Raw genomic sequence first — 19100 nt, forward strand, 5'->3', positions numbered from 1 at the left:
TCAAGTAAAAGACAGAACCATGGGGAGAGAAATTCAGAGTGGGGAATGCACAGCTTCCCACAGAACCCCAGACAAAAAAAAACCAAGTCTTACGACAGATCCTGGACGAAACACAGCCAGGAGTGGACAGTAGCGAACCCGCTAGAGTCGCCTGGCAAGCGGGCGAAAACCCAATAGGGTCGACAAAACTAGTCCCGTCGGCCCTCGAACAACGTTGTCCCGTATCCACCCGAGTGGGGGAGCAGAAGGACAGATGGAAAGAACCCAAAGGATCCGCCAGATGCCAGGAGAAGACAGGCTAAAGTCCATGCTGATGTAACCACGTTGTACAGTCCCGGTCTGGGAGATCAAGGACAATCTGGACCGAAAAGGTAGTCCCCCCCCCCCCCCCCCCCCAAGTTATCGAGAAGGTAAGTCTACAGCAGGACCATCGTCTTAGAATGGGCCACGCAATCTGCACTCAGCGGGAGGACAGAACGCGGTAGACTCGGTAAATAGGCACACAGCTAATACAGCCAGTGTGAACAAGGAAGACAGTACGAGGCCAAAAGGAACACCGGAACCATCCACATGAACAACCATGCTCTCCCCAGAGGGGAGGACAGTGAAAGAACAGCCTCTGAAGTCTGGCGGGAAGCCACATCGGAGCAATCTGTACCGAGCGGGAGCCAAACAAGGCCGGCGAGATAAGGCAGTCGAGACAGAGGCCGGCATAACACCCTCCAACCGAAAGGAGGAGGAGTGGGCAACAGGGAAGCCATAGGACAGCTCAAAAGCAGAACCCGCTACACTGTGAGACGCCCGGTCCACCGCCTCGCAGAAGGCGAATACCTTGAAGAACCCAAGGCGGAGGTCCTCTGGACCTGGGTAATCGAGCACCCAAGAGAAGTTGGGTGACCTTCCCGAGAAGAGCAGCCCGAACCTGGTAGCAGATCAGACAGAAGCGTAGAGGCGCCAAGAGGAAGGACTCATACCACACCATCCGAAGAGGAGGAAATTGCAGCAGGCAAGGGAACCGCAGTCCTGCCAGAGCCAACGAAGAATTCGAGAGGCAATGCCGCAGAAGGACAAATGGGCATGCATCTAGGACCCACGAACACTCCCTGGAATGAAAAGCCAACTAAATGAATGAGCACCACCCAGCTCGGTGCAGCAGAGAGCAATAGAACCTGTCCGGTCAGCAGGACAGAATGAACTCCTTAGGGACGAGTGCAAGGCTTGCGGCAAGCATCGCATCCCAAGAAACAAAGGTATGCCGCAGGAAGCAGGTGAGGCATACGTACGAGCAGCCCCGTAAGCAGCGAGAAGGCCAACCCACCTAGAAAAAGGGGGGCTCGCCCCAGAGTGCCACAGCATGTACGGAATTGCAAAGTGCAACCTGAAAGGGAGTTATGCACAAACCTAGTATAGCATGCGATGGAACGCAACCAGTCCACCCCGAAAGGGGGGAAATTGTACCTGGCCAACTGCAGTCGGCAAGAGTGCAAAGGCCCGTCCCAAAAGGGAGTGATGCCTAAGGCCGTACCTACTTCAGAGAAGCAGGACATACCCTATAAACCAGCAGGAACGCAGGAGGTCCACCTAGTGAAAGGGGAACATGCACAGGGGTATCCTAGCATTAAGTGAGTGTGCCACAATACACCCAACACTGAACTCAGCGAGAGTGCAACTACTCTGCCAACGAAGGGGGACATGTACAAGTCCAGCACAGCCATATAAGGACAGCCGTGAATCTCATGAGCGTGCCAAATTCTGCCCTTGAAATGAGAGGTGGTCACGCACAAGGCCAGCACCGTATCCAATGGAAGTGCAAGCGTTCCACCCATGTTAGAGGGCCATTCTCATGTATCCGGTTAGAGTGTAGCATGCCGCCCAGAAAAAAGGGGGGTAAAGCACATGGCCAGCATCTCATCCAGGGAGAGTGCGAGCACACCGCCATGCATGGGAGTCATATACATGGCCAGCAACGTACTGGCGAGAGACAAACACAGTCACTAAGAATGCGTGCATGTCGCCTGAGGAAGGAAGGCATGCCCCTGGCTGGCAGCGAATCCAGCAAGAGTGCGTACACCGCCCACGGAAGAGGGGTCATGCATATGGCCGACAGCGGATCCAGCGAGAGTGCAAGCACCCTGCCATGTATGGGGCACATGCACATGGCCAGCAACGTACCTGCGAGGAAACAACCACAGACAGAGGGATGTATGTATGCTGCCTGAGGGAAGGAGGCATACCCAAGGCCGGCAGGGAATCCAATGAGAGTGCAGCATACCGCCTAAGAAATGGCCGGCAGCGAAACCAGTGAGAGTGCAGCATAATAACATAGTACATAAGTACATCATAGCACATCAGTGAGAGTGCAGCATTCCGCCTATGGAAGGGGGTCGTGCACATAGCCAGTACCGTATCCGGTGAGAGTGCAGTATTCCGCCTAAAAAAGGGGGTCATGCACATGATCGGCAACAGAGCCAGTGAGAGTGCTGCGTTCCGCCCAGGAAGGGGGTCACGCACATGGCCGGCTCACGCACATGGCCGGCAGCGAATCCAGTGAGTGCTGCGTTCCGCCCACGGAAGGGGGTCACGCACATGGCCAGCACCGTATCCGGTGAAGGTGCAGTATTCCGCCTAAGAAGGGGGTCATGCACATGGCCAGCCAGGGAGAGTGCAGTAGCCCGCCTAGGAGGGGGGGGGATGCACATGGCAGGCACCATAACTGGAGAGACGATGAATGCTGCCTACAGAAGGGCCGAATGCACTTGGCCAGCGCCGTATCCTGGAAGAGGCAAGAAAACCGCCTAAAAGGGGAAATGCCCTAGCAGCGACGCAGGCTGGGAGCGCAACACCATGCCGCCTGTGGAAAGAGGTCATGCAGACATGCAGCATTACTGATGAGGCTGCAGCGTTCTGCGCAGTCCAATAGAAATCATGATCTATTATTATTTAATTAAATTTTTTTTTTTTTATATATTTTTTATTTATTTATTTATTGAAACACAGCCTCTGAGGCTAAAGGGGAGCCACCTATATAGGGGCACCTGAGAGACAGGAGAAAAGGGGGCCAACTATACAGACCCATTTTTTGGGGGCCGGCCTGTACCCAAAGGGTTAACAGGGATCCGGCCTGGAGGGCGGCGTGCGATCCCCTGGGGGCGGAGGAACCTCCAGGCGGGAAAAATTTGCGCCTGGAGAAGTTCCCGCCCCCTCCACCAGAGACTGGAATATTGCGGCCTAGTAGGCCGCGAAGCCGGAGGCTAAATTGCGGCGCCCGGCCCGTTATACCGCCGGGACCTGAGGCGGAATGGCGCTTCAAACTGGCCGCGGGAGCCCACCCCGCGGGCCGGTCAGAATTGCGGCCCAGCAGGCCGCGAAGCATGGGACCAAATTTGCGGAGCCCCGCCGACCGGCACCTGCTGGGGCATAGTCAAGCCCAATGCCGGCCGCGGGAGCCCACCCGGCCGGCCGGAAGAGACAGGGACCCGGAATGGCGTTTGCCAGCCGCGGGAGCCCACCCGGCCGGCCGGAAGAGACAGGGGCCGGAATGGCGGCTTGCTGGCCGCGGGAGCCCACCCCGCCGGCCGGAAGAGTAAGGGGGCCCGGAATGGCGGCTTGCCGCGGAGCCTAAAAATTTGTGCGGCGCCCGGCCGCACCGGAATATTAGTGCTGGCCGGAGGCGAGGCCTTACTCCACTGCGGCGTCCTTGATCAGGCGAGATGGGGGGGGGGGACCCAGAGACGGGATGCCCGTGAGGAGAAGGCAGGTGACGGCCGACAGCCACTAGCTGCACGTCCTATGAAGGCCAGGAAAAAAAGGGGGGGGGGGGGAGGCAGGGAGCAGATTGCCGCACTGCGGCACCCCAGGGGCCAGCCTAGGTCCAGCAGGGGAAGGGTCCAGAGGCCCAGTATGGGGGGTCAGGCACGCAGGAGACCATTGGGTGGGGGGTGGGGAAGCCACTCTCTTACCACAGCCGTCTTCACCCTCGGTCCATTCCAGCAGGGTCGCCCCTTCAGCTACTGGCACCGTAGTGGCAGGATGCTGGAAGAGGGACTTGGCGTGCGGGTGACCCTTGCGCTGGCGGGATGTAGGGGAGCTAGGCTGCCCTGATCCACCTTGCCTTCTGTGGGGGAGGCAGCAGTGCGGTGACCGGCACTGGCGCAGCTCAACCCCGGGAGAAACAGAGGTCTAGTGCGACTCTGTTGTCCCTGATGATCTGGAACAAAAAGAAAGAAAAAGTAAAAATCTAAAATTTAAACAAGGAGAAAACAGCCCTGCAGAGCAGGGAGTGTCTTGCCTCCTTGGACACTAAGCAAAAAACTGGCAGCCTCTCTCTCCAGGCTGAGGGTATAGCTGTGGAGGAGGGGCTTAACAGTCTTCTCTTAGTGTCACGCCTCCAATGGAGATGAGCTATACCCAAGGTCTTCTGTGTCCCCCAAGGAAACTGGGCGAGAAAAGGCCCCATTCACACGACCACATTTTTGCTCTGCATCAAATCTGCATTTTTTTGACCCATTCATTTCAGTGAGGCTGCAAAAAATGCTGTGCTGTGCGCATCCGTATGTGCGTTTCGCAGCCCTGCAAAAAAGATAGAACTTGTCCGTTTTGTGGACAAGAATACATTGTTACAATGGGTTTGAAGAAAAAACAAAACTGACAAAACAAGGACGTCATCAGTATTTTCTGAGTATCCATATTTTGCAGACCTCAAAATACATACAGTCATGTGAATGCACCCTAAAGGCTATGTTCAGACCACGTGATGGCCGTTTACCAGCCGTCATATCACTGTTTTAAGAGCAATGTTAGTTTTGTAGACAGCCCGTGAATTACGGCCGTCCAAAAATAGGACAGGTCCTATTTTGTCAATTTTCACGTACTGTACTACAGCAGCCAGTGTGGCAGAGGCGGTAGGTCCTCTTTGTCTCTTCATTCTGTATCACTTCCTTTGGGGCAGAAGGACATCTGGTGCCGTAGGTTTCTGGTCCAGCTGCTATGGGGCCTTCTCTGGTGTCATCACCCACAGTTACTTCATGTTGCTTGATCCTTAAGAGTTACAGGCACATTTAGGGGCTGTTGTTTTTATCATTGCATACTACTAATTGGCCTTTTATAAAAAATGTTCAAACTGTTTCCCCTTCATCTTTCACATTTGCAGAATGTTACACTGCTGGCTCAATCTGTAGCCCTCATTGGTACTTGCCTAACAGCTCATAAACACTCATAAACAACATAAATGAGTGTTAAAGGGGTTTTCCCACGCTCACTACAGCAAATGGCATTTATGATGTAGAGAGAGTCAATACAAGGCACTTACTAATGTACTGGCAGTGTCCATATTGCTTTTTCCATCGCATTATGCACTTCTCGTTTCCATGGTTATCACCACCCTGCAATCCAGCATCGGTGGTCGTGCTTGCACACCTATAGAAAAAAGCGCCAGCCTCTCAGGGGGCGGGACCATAGGAGCGCGCACAGGCTGGTGCTTTTTCCTATAGTGTGCAAGCACGACCACCGATGTTTGATGGAAGGGTGGTCGTAACCATGGATACAAGCAGTGTATAATGTGATGGGAAAAATGAGTCTAGCCAGCAAAGTAGTCAATATGGACAATCGCAATACATTAGTAAGTGGCTTGTATTAACCTTTTATACATGATAAATGCCATTTGCTGAAGTGAGGAGTTCAGAGATGAAGGCTGTGCAAGAAGTCATCAGAGCAGCTCTCTGGATTCACTGTGAAGCAGAACGCAGTCTGCAGATGAACTGGATGAGAAAGGAGGAAAACTTGAAAATGTTTAATAAAAAAAACAATTAGAAAAAAATGGCCCATCTCTGCTATCCTACCTGGTTGCTCACCCCATTTGCGGAATGGTGCAGAACGGAACCCTACGGAATCACTACAGAGTGCTTCCGTGGGGTTTCGTCCTGTACTTCCGTTCTGCAAAAAGATAGAGCATGTCCTATCTTTTTGCACAACTGCCGGATCGCGGACCCATTCAAGTGAATGGGTCCGCGATCCGCTGCGGCTGCCCCACGGACTGTGCTCGTGCATTGCGGCCCACAGCACGACCTCGGGCCGCACACGCCAGTGTGAAAGAGGCCTAATACACATTCATTGGTCAGCCTTTCCCAGCAGAGTCTTTGGGTTCTGCCGACATGTAAAGCCACATGCACATGACCTTATCTGTTTTGCACTCTACAAAGTACAGATCCCAGTTTTTGTTTTTTTTTTGCCCCTGTATAAATGTCCTATCCTTGTCCGCAAAACAAACAGGGCAGCGGACTGAATATATGGATGCGGACAGCTGATGGAGTGCTGTCCCCTTCTTTTGCCTCCACATTGAAATGAATGGGTCCGCATCTGATCTGCAAAAAAAAGCTAATCGTGTGCAGACTGAGAATATGTGCCTAATCTAAATGGCGTGTTTTAATGGAATGAGCATTCTATACATAGCCTCACTACCATGTCCTGCTCTGACTCCATCACCATCTGCTCTTTAATGAGCCGGAGGTATTTACTGCTCACACCTGCCTTCCTCTGATAAAGCTGTTGGATGGCCATTAACATTTCCATGATGTTTCGCGCTACAGGAGACTCAGACCAACCCAATGTGGTGACAGCCTTTAAATACCAAGCTGCATTGTTCCCACTGACCACCCCCCATTCCCCCCCCCCCCCCAGTGCATACTGGGAGTGTGTACTGCTTTACCAGCAGGAACACTCTAGTCTGTAATATCACGTTAGTAAGCCCTGTTAAACTGGATACTGTAACTTTAAAATTTTCTATGTGCAAAGTGTGTGTGTGTGTGTGTGTGTGTGTATATATATATATATATATATATATATATGTATGTATGTGTATGTATATATATATTCGAAGAAATAGGACTGCACTCCGGATTTTGATGAAAAAAATCAAGTGGTTTTATTCACCCATATTATGGCATATCTTGCGACGTTTCAGCTCTTGCGAGCCTTTCTTTGAGAAAGGCTCGCAAGAGCTGAAACGTCGCAAGATATGCCATAATATGGGTGAATAAAACCACTTGATTTTTTCATCAAAATCCGGAGTGCAGTCCTATTTCTTCGATTATACTATTGGGGACTGCCGTTATCCCCCTTGGATTTTGCACCCACTCTTCAGGCTGGTGCTCCCGCTGGACTTTCTTTTTCTTTATATATATAGATATATAATCATTGTATACAGTATATATTCTGCATCCCACATGCAGATAGTCATGGCCCAAAACTATGATTAAATTTAAAATTAATGGAACTCTCCTGAGTTAATGGTAAATTGTATATTGGATTTGCAGTAAAATTTGGGGACACTGGGACGCGAACCGATATCTCGGATTGAGTCTGGACATGGCAGACGCAAGATCAGCGGCAAAATCTGCATGTGTTGCATGTGAATTTTGCTACAGATTGGCTTCCATTCTTTGCAAAGAGTGAAAATCGGCAGCATTTCCCCAACAGAGCGCACCCTTTCATGCATGTTTTCCAGTGGATGAGGTTTTGAACAGCCCTGCACTTGTATCGGGCTGTAAATTGCTGCAGATTTTGCAGTGTGGAATCAACACCTCAAATCCACTGCATCTGGAGCCAGCCAAAAGGGTTCTCATTATAGATTTTGGGGGTGCATATCACTAGGACATGACCCCAGTGTCTGATCTGAGGGGTCGTACTGCTGTAACCGCTGGTCCCAGATCAATATGGTAGCAGAGCCAGAAAAGTTTCCTACGCCAGTATAGTTGACGGATGGTGACCATACGGCCTGTTGGCGCCTTTATCGCTTCTCTTTAGCATTTGGGCCACCAGTGAAGCATTAGCATATTCTAGAGATCTGCCACCTTATGTCTATATGAAACAAGTATACATAGTAGGAGGCAAATTTGTCCCTTCCTATCATGTTCTATTCGCTGTCTATTAGAGGTGGATATACAGGTCCTTCTAAAAAAAATTAGCATATTGTGATAAAGTTCATTATTTTCTGTAATGTACTGATAAACATTAGACTTTCATATATTTTAGATTCATTACACACCAACTGAAGTAGTTCAAGCCTTTTATTGTTTTAATATTGATGATTTTGGCATACAGCTCATGAAAACCCAAAATTCCTATCTAAAAAATTAGCATATCATGAAAAGGTTCTCTATATAAGCTATTAACCTAATCATCTGAATCAACTAATTAACTCTAAACACCTGCAAAAGATTCCTGAGGCTTTTAAAAACTCCCAGCCTGGTTCATTACTTAAAACCGCAATCATGGGTAAGACTGCCGACCTGACTGCTGTCCAGAAGGCCATCATTGACACCCTCAAGCAAGAGGGTAAGACACAGAAAGAAATTTCTGAACGAATAGGCTGTTCCCAGAGTGCTGTATCAAGGCACCTCAGTGGGAAGTCTGTGGGAAGGAAAAAGTGTGGCAGAAAACGCTGCACAACGAGAAGAGGTGACCGGACCCTGAGGAAGATTGTGGAGAAGGACCGATTCCAGACCTTGGGGGACCTGCGGAAGCAGTGGACTGAGTCTGGAGTAGAAACATCCAGAGCCACCGTGTACAGGCGTGTGCAGGAAATGGGCTACAGGTGCCGCATTCCCCAGGTCAAGCCACTTTTGAACCAGAAACAGCGGCAGAAGCGCCTGACCTGGGCTACAGAGAAGCAGCACTGGACTGTTGCTCAGTGGTCCAAAGTACTTTTTTCGGATGAAAGCAAATTTTGCATGTCATTCGGAAATCAAGGTGCCAGAGTCTGGAGGGAGACTGGGGAGAGGGAAATGCCAAAATGCCTGAAGTCCAGTGTCAAGTACCCACAGTCAGTGATGGTCTGGGGTGCCATGTCAGCTGCTGGTGTTGGTCCACTGTGTTTTATTAAGGGCAGGGTCAATGCAGCTAGCTATCAGGAGATTTTGGAGCACTTCATGCTTCCATCTGCTGAAAAGCTTTATGGAGAGGAAGATTTCATATTTCAGCACGACCTGGCACCTGCTCACAGTGCCAAAACCACTGGTAAATGGTTTACTGACCATGGTATTACTGTGCTCAATTGGCCTGCCAACTCTCCTGACCTGAACCCCATAGAGAATCTGTGGGATATTGGGAAGAGAAAGTTGAGAGACGCAAGACCCAACACTCTGGATGAGCTTAAGGCCGTTATCGAAGCATCCTGGGCCTCCATAACACCTCAGCAGTGCCACAGGCTGATTGCCCCCATGCCACGCCACATTGAAGCAGTCATTTCTGCAAAAGGATTCCCGACCAAGTATTGAGTGCAGAACTGAACATAATTATTTGAAGGTTGACTTTTTTTGTATTAAAAACACTTTTATTTTATTGGTCGGATGAAATATGCAAATTTTTTGAGATAGGAAATTTGGGTTTTCATGAGCTGTATGCCAAAATCATCAATATTAAAACAATAAAAGGCTTGAACTACTTCAGTTGTGTGTAATGAATCTAAAATATATGAAAGTCTAATGTTTATCAGTACAGTACAGAAAATAATGAACTTTATCACAATATGCTAATTTTTTTAGAAGGACCTGTACATGAGAGGGATGGAGAAACCGGAGGATAGGTCATCATTTCCTGGATGAACCCTTTAAGTGCACCGAGGGCAGGCTCAAGCCACATTGTGCACCCTTGCTAGCCAGCACCTCCCTCTCCTTGATAGACAGGACCATGTTCCTTCATAGTCATCTCACCGGGCTCTGCAAATCAAGAAGACAATGGAGCAGCTGGCAGAGGAAGCAGGAAGAGCAAAGGTGGGTGCACAGTGTTTTGGGCCCGCCTTCAGTGCACTTAACTGCTCAAAAGTATTTTTTTTCCAGAATGAGATATCTCTAAGTGAACGGTATCCTTACATTCAGCTGAGCTAGTCCTACAAGACATTGTGCCTGGTTTGTCAGTGCTCGCTCCATACAGTATTGAAACAAAGTTTTATGCAAATTGACTTTGGGTGCTTCATCTGAAGTCGATTCGTTCATCCCTAGTTGACAGACTGGTGTGTTGTAACCTTTAGTTCTATTCATTAATACCTCGTGTGCTCCACAGCGGATGAGGATACACCCACCTGCAGTGGCCAATGGCTGCACTGTTTAGAAGGTAGGACCTTGACTTTACCTGCAAGATCTTGTAGCTATTGGGTGCTGTTGGCGGGTGGAGTTTTGACCGCATGTAAATGCGGCCTAAAGGTCCATAGACAGTAGACATTGTAAGAATATTAGGGGTTATCTGGTTTCTAGAAAAATTAAAAACTGCTGTAGATCCTCTAAAACAACAAAACCATTGCAGGCGAACAGGTGGTTTCCCTGGTCTTAACTTACAAGCAGTTGACAAGTGACTGCTGCAGCCAATCTGTGATCATGTGCCATACTATTGGCATCATGGCTCCCGTAGCCGAGCAGTATGCCAGTCATACGGCACATGACCAGTGAGGCCATATATTAACTGCAGTGGGAGAGGGACCACAGGGGATAGAAAAAGCAAGTAGTTTTTTTTTTGCTATTTTTTTTTTATCCTCTGATGATTTTGCTCGCCTGCGGTATACAGAGGGAGGCATTCTGTATGCTGCGCCAGGTGGTCAATAACACAGCAACGAGTCCAGGGTGAAGATGAGATTGCTAGCTGCATGCTTGTCTTCTTTATACAGCTAACAGCCAGCGGCAGTCAGTCTATGTACATACCCCGGTCATATGGCGTTTGTGTGCGAGGGAAATTCAATGTAGTAAAACACAAAAAGGTGAGAGCTGCTCGTAAAACCAGTCATAATATTAAAAGTCCAATAAATCTCTCACCTGTCGAAACCACAGTCCACTGTTTTCTGGGGTGATGACATTCTTCCTCGTGCACTTTTTATCATAGCCGGTCCACCCCTTTTTCTCTGGGATTCAGTCCTTAAATTTGTATATTAGGGAAACAGGATCACAACCTCCAATAGTGAAACACTGTCCCGATATTGATCCCAGGCACACATTTTATTTACTCTGCGTTTAAAATCCATAGATGCAAATCGGTAAAAATCCTGGCTCATGCACAGGGACCGCCCAACTCAGGTTTCACAAATGATTCTTCAGAAGCCAGATTCTGCCATAGACAGATTTGCTCCCAACCTAAATTTCAATCTTATTCATGATCAGTGATGGTCTGTTTGCAGTGTTGGCCAATGAACACATGCGGGCTGTCATCTTTAGTAAGGTTAGACTCACCCGTCCGGCGATGCACAGGTAAGCCCTTACCTGTGCCGCGAGCCGGTCTGAATTCAAATGCTGTCACCGGGAGCAGGCAGTTCAGAGAACAGCCCGATGAAGGCCCCCGGCGGCTGTTCTCGGAACTGCCTGCTCCCGGTGACCGCATTTGATTTCAGACCGGCTCGCAGCACAGGGACAGGTAAGGGCTTACCTGTGCATCGCCGGACGGGGGAGTCTAACCTTACTAAAGATGGTAGCCCGCATGTATTCGTTGGCGAACACTGCAAACTGGCAATCACTGTTCATGATCAGACCATGTTTAATTAGTGGAGACCAACTGTTTTCATACCTTAACAGAACAATTGTAGTCACTGATTATTTTTGTTTGATTATTACATCTTTGATCCATTGCTCGTATACTTGCTTATTTCCCAACCTATGCATCTTCATTCGGGGGGACACCATTTAAAGTGGACCCCCAGGAATGATTTGAAATGTCCGCCAGAAACTTGTCCTAGAATGTGAGTAGGCCTGGTTGTCTCCATTTGCGGGGGTGGGGGGTTGGGGGCTCACTACATATTATTCTCTGGCACTTGCTTATGCTACACATTGGTGAGGGTTCCTGTCAGGCTGCTCAGCCATGACAGCATTTTGTAGGCAGGATTGTCTCATTACCATCTATTGTAGAGCAGTTGTAGTGAAGGCAGTCATTCCTGCTCACTTTCTAGGATAGGTTGGTGGTGGCCATTTTAAATCATTACCTGTTCATTACCTCCCTGGACCACACAGGATTACCTATAAAATTTCCCAGGGGCGCCCACATTTCTGTATAAGTGCATAAGCTTCCCACTTGGGATCAGTTTCACAGGACAATTGTTTTTGAAAACGGGACAGTCAGGCAGTATGTATTCATCTTATCATTTAGAAAATCTGTTAGTACTGATGTCTGGAAGAGTGCAAGGTCTTGACCACCCTTGATAGACATCTGGTTGTTTCCCAAGTGGGTATATCTGTCGTTGAAAGACCTCTATACTTTAGCACAGTGGTCACCAACCTGTGGCACTTCAGCTGTTATGAAACTACAACTCTCAGGATGCCCGGTCAGTCATCATCTGAAAAGCACCATGTTGGTGACTTCTGTTTTGGTCTTTTATGTGATGGGTTGCAGTGAATTCTATGATAATGGGAATGTTTCCAGTGCTGATGGAGCTTTTCATCCATGAATATGCACATTCTTGTTTCACGTTGTATGCTCTGTATCTGGATGCAAGAGTGTGTTTGCAATAAGTGCATTTCTATGGTTTCAGGCACTGGGTCCTGCTCCCAGGTGGTGCTCATTCTTGGACAACCTGACTGAGGAGTTGGAAGAAAATCCTGAAAGCACAGTCTATGACGACTACAAGTTTGTCACCAAGAATGATCTGGATGAACTTGGTGAGTAATGCTATATAGATTGCATGACTAACTGTATGATTCCTTCTTTGTTTTCTGATTTTATTATATTTCTTTTTTTTAATACCACCACCACCTAAATGTGTTAAAATAATAACAACATATACCCACCATTTATCGCCACTCTGTTTCTAGCATTGCCGCTCCAGTCTTCACCTCCAGTTTGTTTATAGGCTGCAGTGATGAGGTAGCTGTATATAGCACATAACTGCACAGCCCATCACGGCCCTCAGAGGTGTTGTGCTGTATACCACTGAGGCCAGTGATTGGCTACTGAGGTCATGTGCTGTATATGGCTGTCACTGTTGAAGCCTGTAAGCAGCAATGTTGGAAACGAAGAGGGATTAAAGAGGACCCCTCGCCTTTCCTGACATGTGTGTTTTAGTACCTACTTGCATTCCCCATTTTAATACCAGTTCTGGAGCATCTATTCTTATGTCTCTGTTGTGCCGTTCCTGTATTACTCCTGCTAGAAGTTTACAAATAAATTGGCAGCAGTCTGCAGTAAAGGTACTGCTGGGTGTTACCAGTAGCGGGTGTGTCTAACTCTGTCCAATCAGTGCTGCTGGTGACAGACTGTGCAGGGACACACCCCTAACTGGTAACACCCATCTCTACCTATACTGCAACCTGCTGATTCATAACTTGTAGTAGAAATTACAAAGGAATGGAACATCAGAGCCCTAAGAATAGAGGCTCCAGAATTATTACATGGGGATGCAAGTAGTTACTACAACAGACATGTCCTCTTTGAGTGGTGAGAATGTTTAGTGTTATATTCTCCTCACATTTAGTCTGACAACTCCTTTAATTATCTTTTGTGACCACGATCATAGATATTTTATTTCTAAAGCAGATCGCCAGCACAAAAAAAATTCTACATAATCGTCTCAACCATTTTAATATAAGCGTGGTCATGGCAGGCGGCTGATCGATCGGCTCTGCTCCTGAGATCCCAGACAGCTGAGTTTGAAGAATGAGCAGTCCCTATGGGGTCATCTAGTATTTCATGACAGCCATTCAGATCATTGGCTATCCATGTAATAGATGAACGACCCAAATAAACCAAAGATTGAACCACTGCTTGTTGGTGGCCCTCAGTGGTTAGCTCTGGTACCAAAGCTGGGGTCCTAGGTTCAAAGCCAAAATCTACATGGAGTTTGTATGTTCTCCTCAGCTTTGCTTTGGTTTTCCCCTCACACTCCAAAGACACATTGGTAGGGAATCTAAATTGTAATCTCCACTGGGACCAGAAAATGATGAGGATGACGGCAAAGCACTGCAGAATATGTCGGTAAGTAAAATACTGAGCAGGGAACCCCATCTTCTATCTTCTACTGTAGGTGGTATGGACAGGTGTTGTCCTCATGGGACTCTGATATTAGAGTCTCAAACATCTTGGCATCCGACATAGTTACCAGTTGTGACTCCTTTTTTCTTGAGTCCTGAATGGTAAACCGGTCTAATTATGCATTGTGCCCCACCCTGTGCTGTATTTACCATTTGGAAATATAGGAAAGCTGGAAGCTAACACCCAGGGAAGCGGCAATTACAGCTCGGTTGGCTGCCACCCAGATTCCTAACAAAAGAACAGCTGAATATTATTATTTTAAGGGGACGTGTTTCTTTAAATCGCATACATAATGCTACGTTTTTGTCCTTTCAGGGCTGTCCCATCTCATTGGATCACCCATGCTCCGGGCTTACATGCATGGCTATTTTATTGATATACGGCTGTACCATAAGGTGATTGATTCTTTGACATGTAGAACGTCTATTGATATCGGCCAAACGTAACACAGTCCTGGATAATAATAATCTGTTGTATCCTGACCACAGGTGAAAGCGATGGTCAATCCATTTGCCTATGAAGAATACAGGAGGGAGAAGATAAGGCAAAAGATTGAGGAGACCCGAGCTCAGCGCGTTCAGATTAAGGTGAGATATGCAGACTGGTACAGTAAATTAGATTTTGCTGCAAATTGCTTTCTGAGCATAGGTTAGATTTTTTTTTTTTTTTTGAGGGAGCCTATACATCAATGCCTTATTACCAGAACTACTCCCTTAAGGCTCATGTACATGAGCAGGCACGCAATACAGACACTAGCCGTGTGCGCACCGTATCACTGATATGGACATATTCACTTGAATGGGTCTGCACTCCGGAATGTATGGAGCAGAAGGCCATGGAAGCGGTACAGAGCGTTTCAATGGCATTTCAGTCCGTGTCTCCGAACTGCAAAAACATAGAACATGCTCTATTTTATTTTTTTTTGCGGTGTGGACGAATGGCGGACTCGTTCAAAGTTAAATGGGTCTGCATCCCATAAGTGCAGGCCATACGAACAGTGCCCACGCATTGGGGACCGCAATTTGCGGTCCCCAATGCAATGCATGGGTGGCGCACATTAGTGTGCATGAGCCCTTATATGAATAGTGTGATTTTTAGAGTATTGAAGCTGCACAGAAAAGTAATTCCCTGCCATTACTGTGGGAGTCTGACTGCTGAACGCAAGTAGCAGCTTGTATTCTGCCCTCATGTCTACAAACTAGTCCAGTATCTGAAAGAAAGCTGCAATGAAGCCGTGGGAAATGTCTTCTTTTCTCTGTTGGCATAAGAGACTCCTTAAAGGGGTATTCCAGTTATGTTAAATTATCACTTATCTCAGTACAGGGACCGCGTTCTTATGATCAGTGAGGGTCCCAGAGGTAGGACTCTCACCAGTCTAGTAGTTATCCCCTATTCTGTGGATAGGGGATAATTTAACATAACCGGCATACCCCTTTAATACCTCCATATTTTCATACGTTCTGCATTTCTTCAATTTGGGAGGTGATATTTGTCATTGTCCATTATGGTTAAAGGGGTTGGCCAGTGAGTACCCGTGCCGAACCTGCACGCAAAGTAGGACACCAAAAAAGGGAAAAGGCTGGCACAAATAGATAAATAAATATAAACTTTATTGAGGTCTCAACACGAGACAATATATGATAAAATTCAGATAAGGGATAGTATTGTGGTGGGTATAGAACACACTGGAAGAAATGTATACACGGCACCACTAGTGTATAGGCATGTACATATAATTATAAATATCCAGACTAATTAAATCATGGAAATAGCATAATAAATAACATAAACCGGATATCTAAAAAATATTAAAGCCAAGCCACGGTTAACAAACCAGAATGGAGATCCAAAATAGTACAAAAGGTATAAAGTGCAAAGTGCAACCATACATAGAACCTGGATAACTACAACTGAGCTGACCACAATGGAGCCATGGCATAAGTACCTGAGTGGTGAACCGGAACCCCAACGCGCGTTTCACGTAAAGCTTCTTCAGGGGGAGAAGGTGTGTATGTTTTGGTGTCCCAGTTTCTTATTACTGTCGACCAATGTGTATGTACGCTGATTATATGGCACTTACTAATATAGCCTTTGTTGAAATTTTTCACTAGTTTCTGTATTTTCTAAGGTATGTTTCCTTTGTTTATGAAGTCTTTTGTGCTGTCCACACAGAGGTCCTGTCCATAAGATGGCCGCTGATGGAGGATCATGTGACGTCTCCTCCATTTAAATACATTGCACTGTTGGGAGTTCTGTGCAGTGTGTTAGAATGGAGGAGGATGAGTGATGTCTGGTCACAGGACCTCTGTATGGACAGCACAAAAGACTATGCAAACAAGGAAAATATAAAAAGAGGCACAACATTTCAACAAAGGCTATATTAGTAAGTGCCACATAATCATCTTACATACATGTTTGTCAATAGTAGTGAGAAAGTGGCCAACCTCTTTAAGCGTGAGAGTTTCTAATTCATTTGTGTAAACACTGATAGAAAAGTACGTATAACGTCTCATAGAAATCCCAAAATCAATTAGAACGAACCCAAATCACTGAGGGGGCAAAGGGAGATAAAACGTAACTTTTACTTGTAATAAATAAAATAGATGTACTGCACCAGAAAGACATACAAACACAAAATTCAATTCAAATGGCATACTATACAGCCCCCTAAATTGTAACAAAACCATGGGGCATGTCAAGGCCCATTAAACACAGTAGAGAAAAATTGGAATGATCTCCCCAATCTTAAAACGCCTTGATGTGCTTCGATAGATACAAAATGGACACATGTTTTAATGGTTATTGGAGAGTTTCAAGAAGTTCTTACAGCGCCTTAGTATGCTTCAATGGATACGATGCAGACCTACAACCAGGTGACTCTTAACCTCTTGTAAAGATAGGGTAGCAGGAACAACTAACCATGGAAGACCCTAATTAAAAGGAGGGAACTAAGAATGCCCTGCCTATGTATACAGAACACTCGCCCCGAAAGGGGCAACCCCGTCCGGATACCTAACCCTATACCCGGGCAATATCCCTAGTAGACTATATAAAATGGTTCCCGTCGTGCCACGTTTCGTTAAATAACTCGTCAGTGGAAACAAACAAGGGTATCCTTCAAAAATTGATTACAAATTGATTACAAATGGTATAAAGCTGGCAAAGTTAGTGAGTCAAAAGCATGCATAAATAAACTGAGGGGGAGGAAAAAAATAACCCGCAAACCTCCCTTGGGCTCAGTAGACCAAAGAAGGAGGAAAAAATGATAATTCCCTAAACAATTATGCCCTACAGTAGGTAAGGGCTACAGTCTAGCAATTTCATTCTTGCCCGCCAGTGGGCAAAAGCTGTTTGTCTATACGCCGGATCTGGCGTCCGGTGTAGCAATTTAAAAGACCGCGTCCTGCGCCTAGTCACGGGGACTGCCCATACGATCGTTTACAGGGAACATGTGACCTACGCGCCGGGTCACAAAGTACGCAGCGCTGGAGAGTGCAGCGTCCCGTGGAATGTAGCGCTGGTCACGTGGTGTGGAGCCTCAACAATTGGGAAGGCAGGCCTGATGCCTGGCAACTGGGACGCCCGGATAAGCCCAGTGGCGCCCCGATTGCTGCGAGTGGGCATAAGTGAAAAATGCCTGGCAGTATTCCACAAAAGAGAAAAGAACAAAGGAGCTTGTTAAGCAGTGCACAAACCACATTTGCTTACTCATAGGGCTGAGGAGACACATCTCGGCAAAAATAAGAACAAACAAAAAGACTAAAAAGGCAGGGAGAGATTCTAAAACATGCAGGGGAATTAATTATAGATATAAAAGGGGTGAGATTGGACAGAATAAGGAGAATATCACTCCTCACAATCTGATATTCAACATTGAGGGTTAGACCCTAAGCTAAAGCTGAGCTGCTCATTAAGTCCCAGTGGTGCTGTAGATTTAAGATGGTAGATCCAACAGGCCTCTCTCTGAAGAATATCTGTCGCAATTACCAACCCTTCTAGGTGGAATAACTGTATCGATGCCCATAAGTAACACATGGGCCCTGCCATTATGAAGGCAGTTAACAACATGTTTAGCTTCAGGTGTGTCCTTCATATTGGCAATATCATTGAGATGTTCACCTGCTCTTCTGCGAAATTCGCGAATGCCAATATATTCTTTGCCGCATTCGCATATGAGACTGTAAATAACCCCTCATGTTTTACAATTGATGTAGTGACGAATGGCATATTCTCTCCCAGTGATGTTACTTTTAAAAGTCTTACCAGTCTGAATATGTTTACATGCTATGCAACCACTGCACCTACAACAACCCTTAGTACACGCTTGTAACTAAGAGCTGCCCAAAGGAGCTAGTGATGCAAATTCACTGTGTACCAATCTGTCTTGTAGGCTCCTACCACAACGGTAAGTAATGTGTGGATGATCACCTATAACCTCTTTCAAATCAGGGTCCATAGTATTTCCCAATGTTGGTTCACAACCTCCCGTATCTGTGCCGCCGCCTTATCATATGTAGTGATAAGACAAATCAACTTTACATCTTGATTCCCCGCTGATCTAGGGGTAAGGAGAGTGGATCTCTCCTCTTGTAATGCTTGCCTAAATGTGGATCTAAGGACTTTGTCCGGATACCCACGCTGCAAAAATCTCTGACGTAAATCGGAGGCCTGCAAAAAAAATTCCTGTTTAGTAGAGCAGTTCCTCCTAAGGGGATATCCTTTGGGGATTCCTCTTCTGAGTGGGAGTGGATGTCCACTCTCTCACCTCAGAAGGGAATTAGTGTCCAACTCACCCCTCCCATTCCTGGTTATCAGTACATCTAGGAAAGGTAGGGACACCTCGTCCGATTCACATGTAAAATGTAGGCCAATACGATTTGTCATTCAGGTCCTTTGCAAAGGATTCAAAGCTCATTCTGTTACCATTCCAGATGATGAAGATGTCATCTATGTACTGTGCCCACAGCCCTATAGGATCAGTGACATTCATCCGCTCTTCCACAAGGACTATTGTCTTCTCCCACCAGCCCAGGAACAGATTTGCATACGATGGGGCACACAGACTCCCCATCGCGGTGCCCCTGAGCTGGTGGTAAAGTTTATTA

The 19100-nt window shown here is 46.9% G+C and overlaps 1 protein-coding gene across 1 annotated transcript in view; it reads left to right on the forward strand.

The window, feature by feature from the left end:
• Window positions 1-19100, forward strand: part of NOL10 (nucleolar protein 10) — a 108534-nt gene that overhangs the window by 60848 nt on the left and 28586 nt on the right. The window contains exons 14-16 of the mRNA XM_044288801.1: window positions 12500-12626; window positions 14311-14390; window positions 14484-14582. Coding sequence (XP_044144736.1) covers window positions 12500-12626; window positions 14311-14390; window positions 14484-14582 — 306 coding nt within the window. The remainder of the gene's footprint in view (window positions 1-12499; window positions 12627-14310; window positions 14391-14483; window positions 14583-19100) is intronic.

The sequence above is a fragment of the Bufo gargarizans genome, chromosome 4, assembly GCF_014858855.1.
Source record: "Bufo gargarizans isolate SCDJY-AF-19 chromosome 4, ASM1485885v1, whole genome shotgun sequence".
NCBI lineage: Eukaryota > Metazoa > Chordata > Amphibia > Anura > Bufonidae > Bufo > Bufo gargarizans.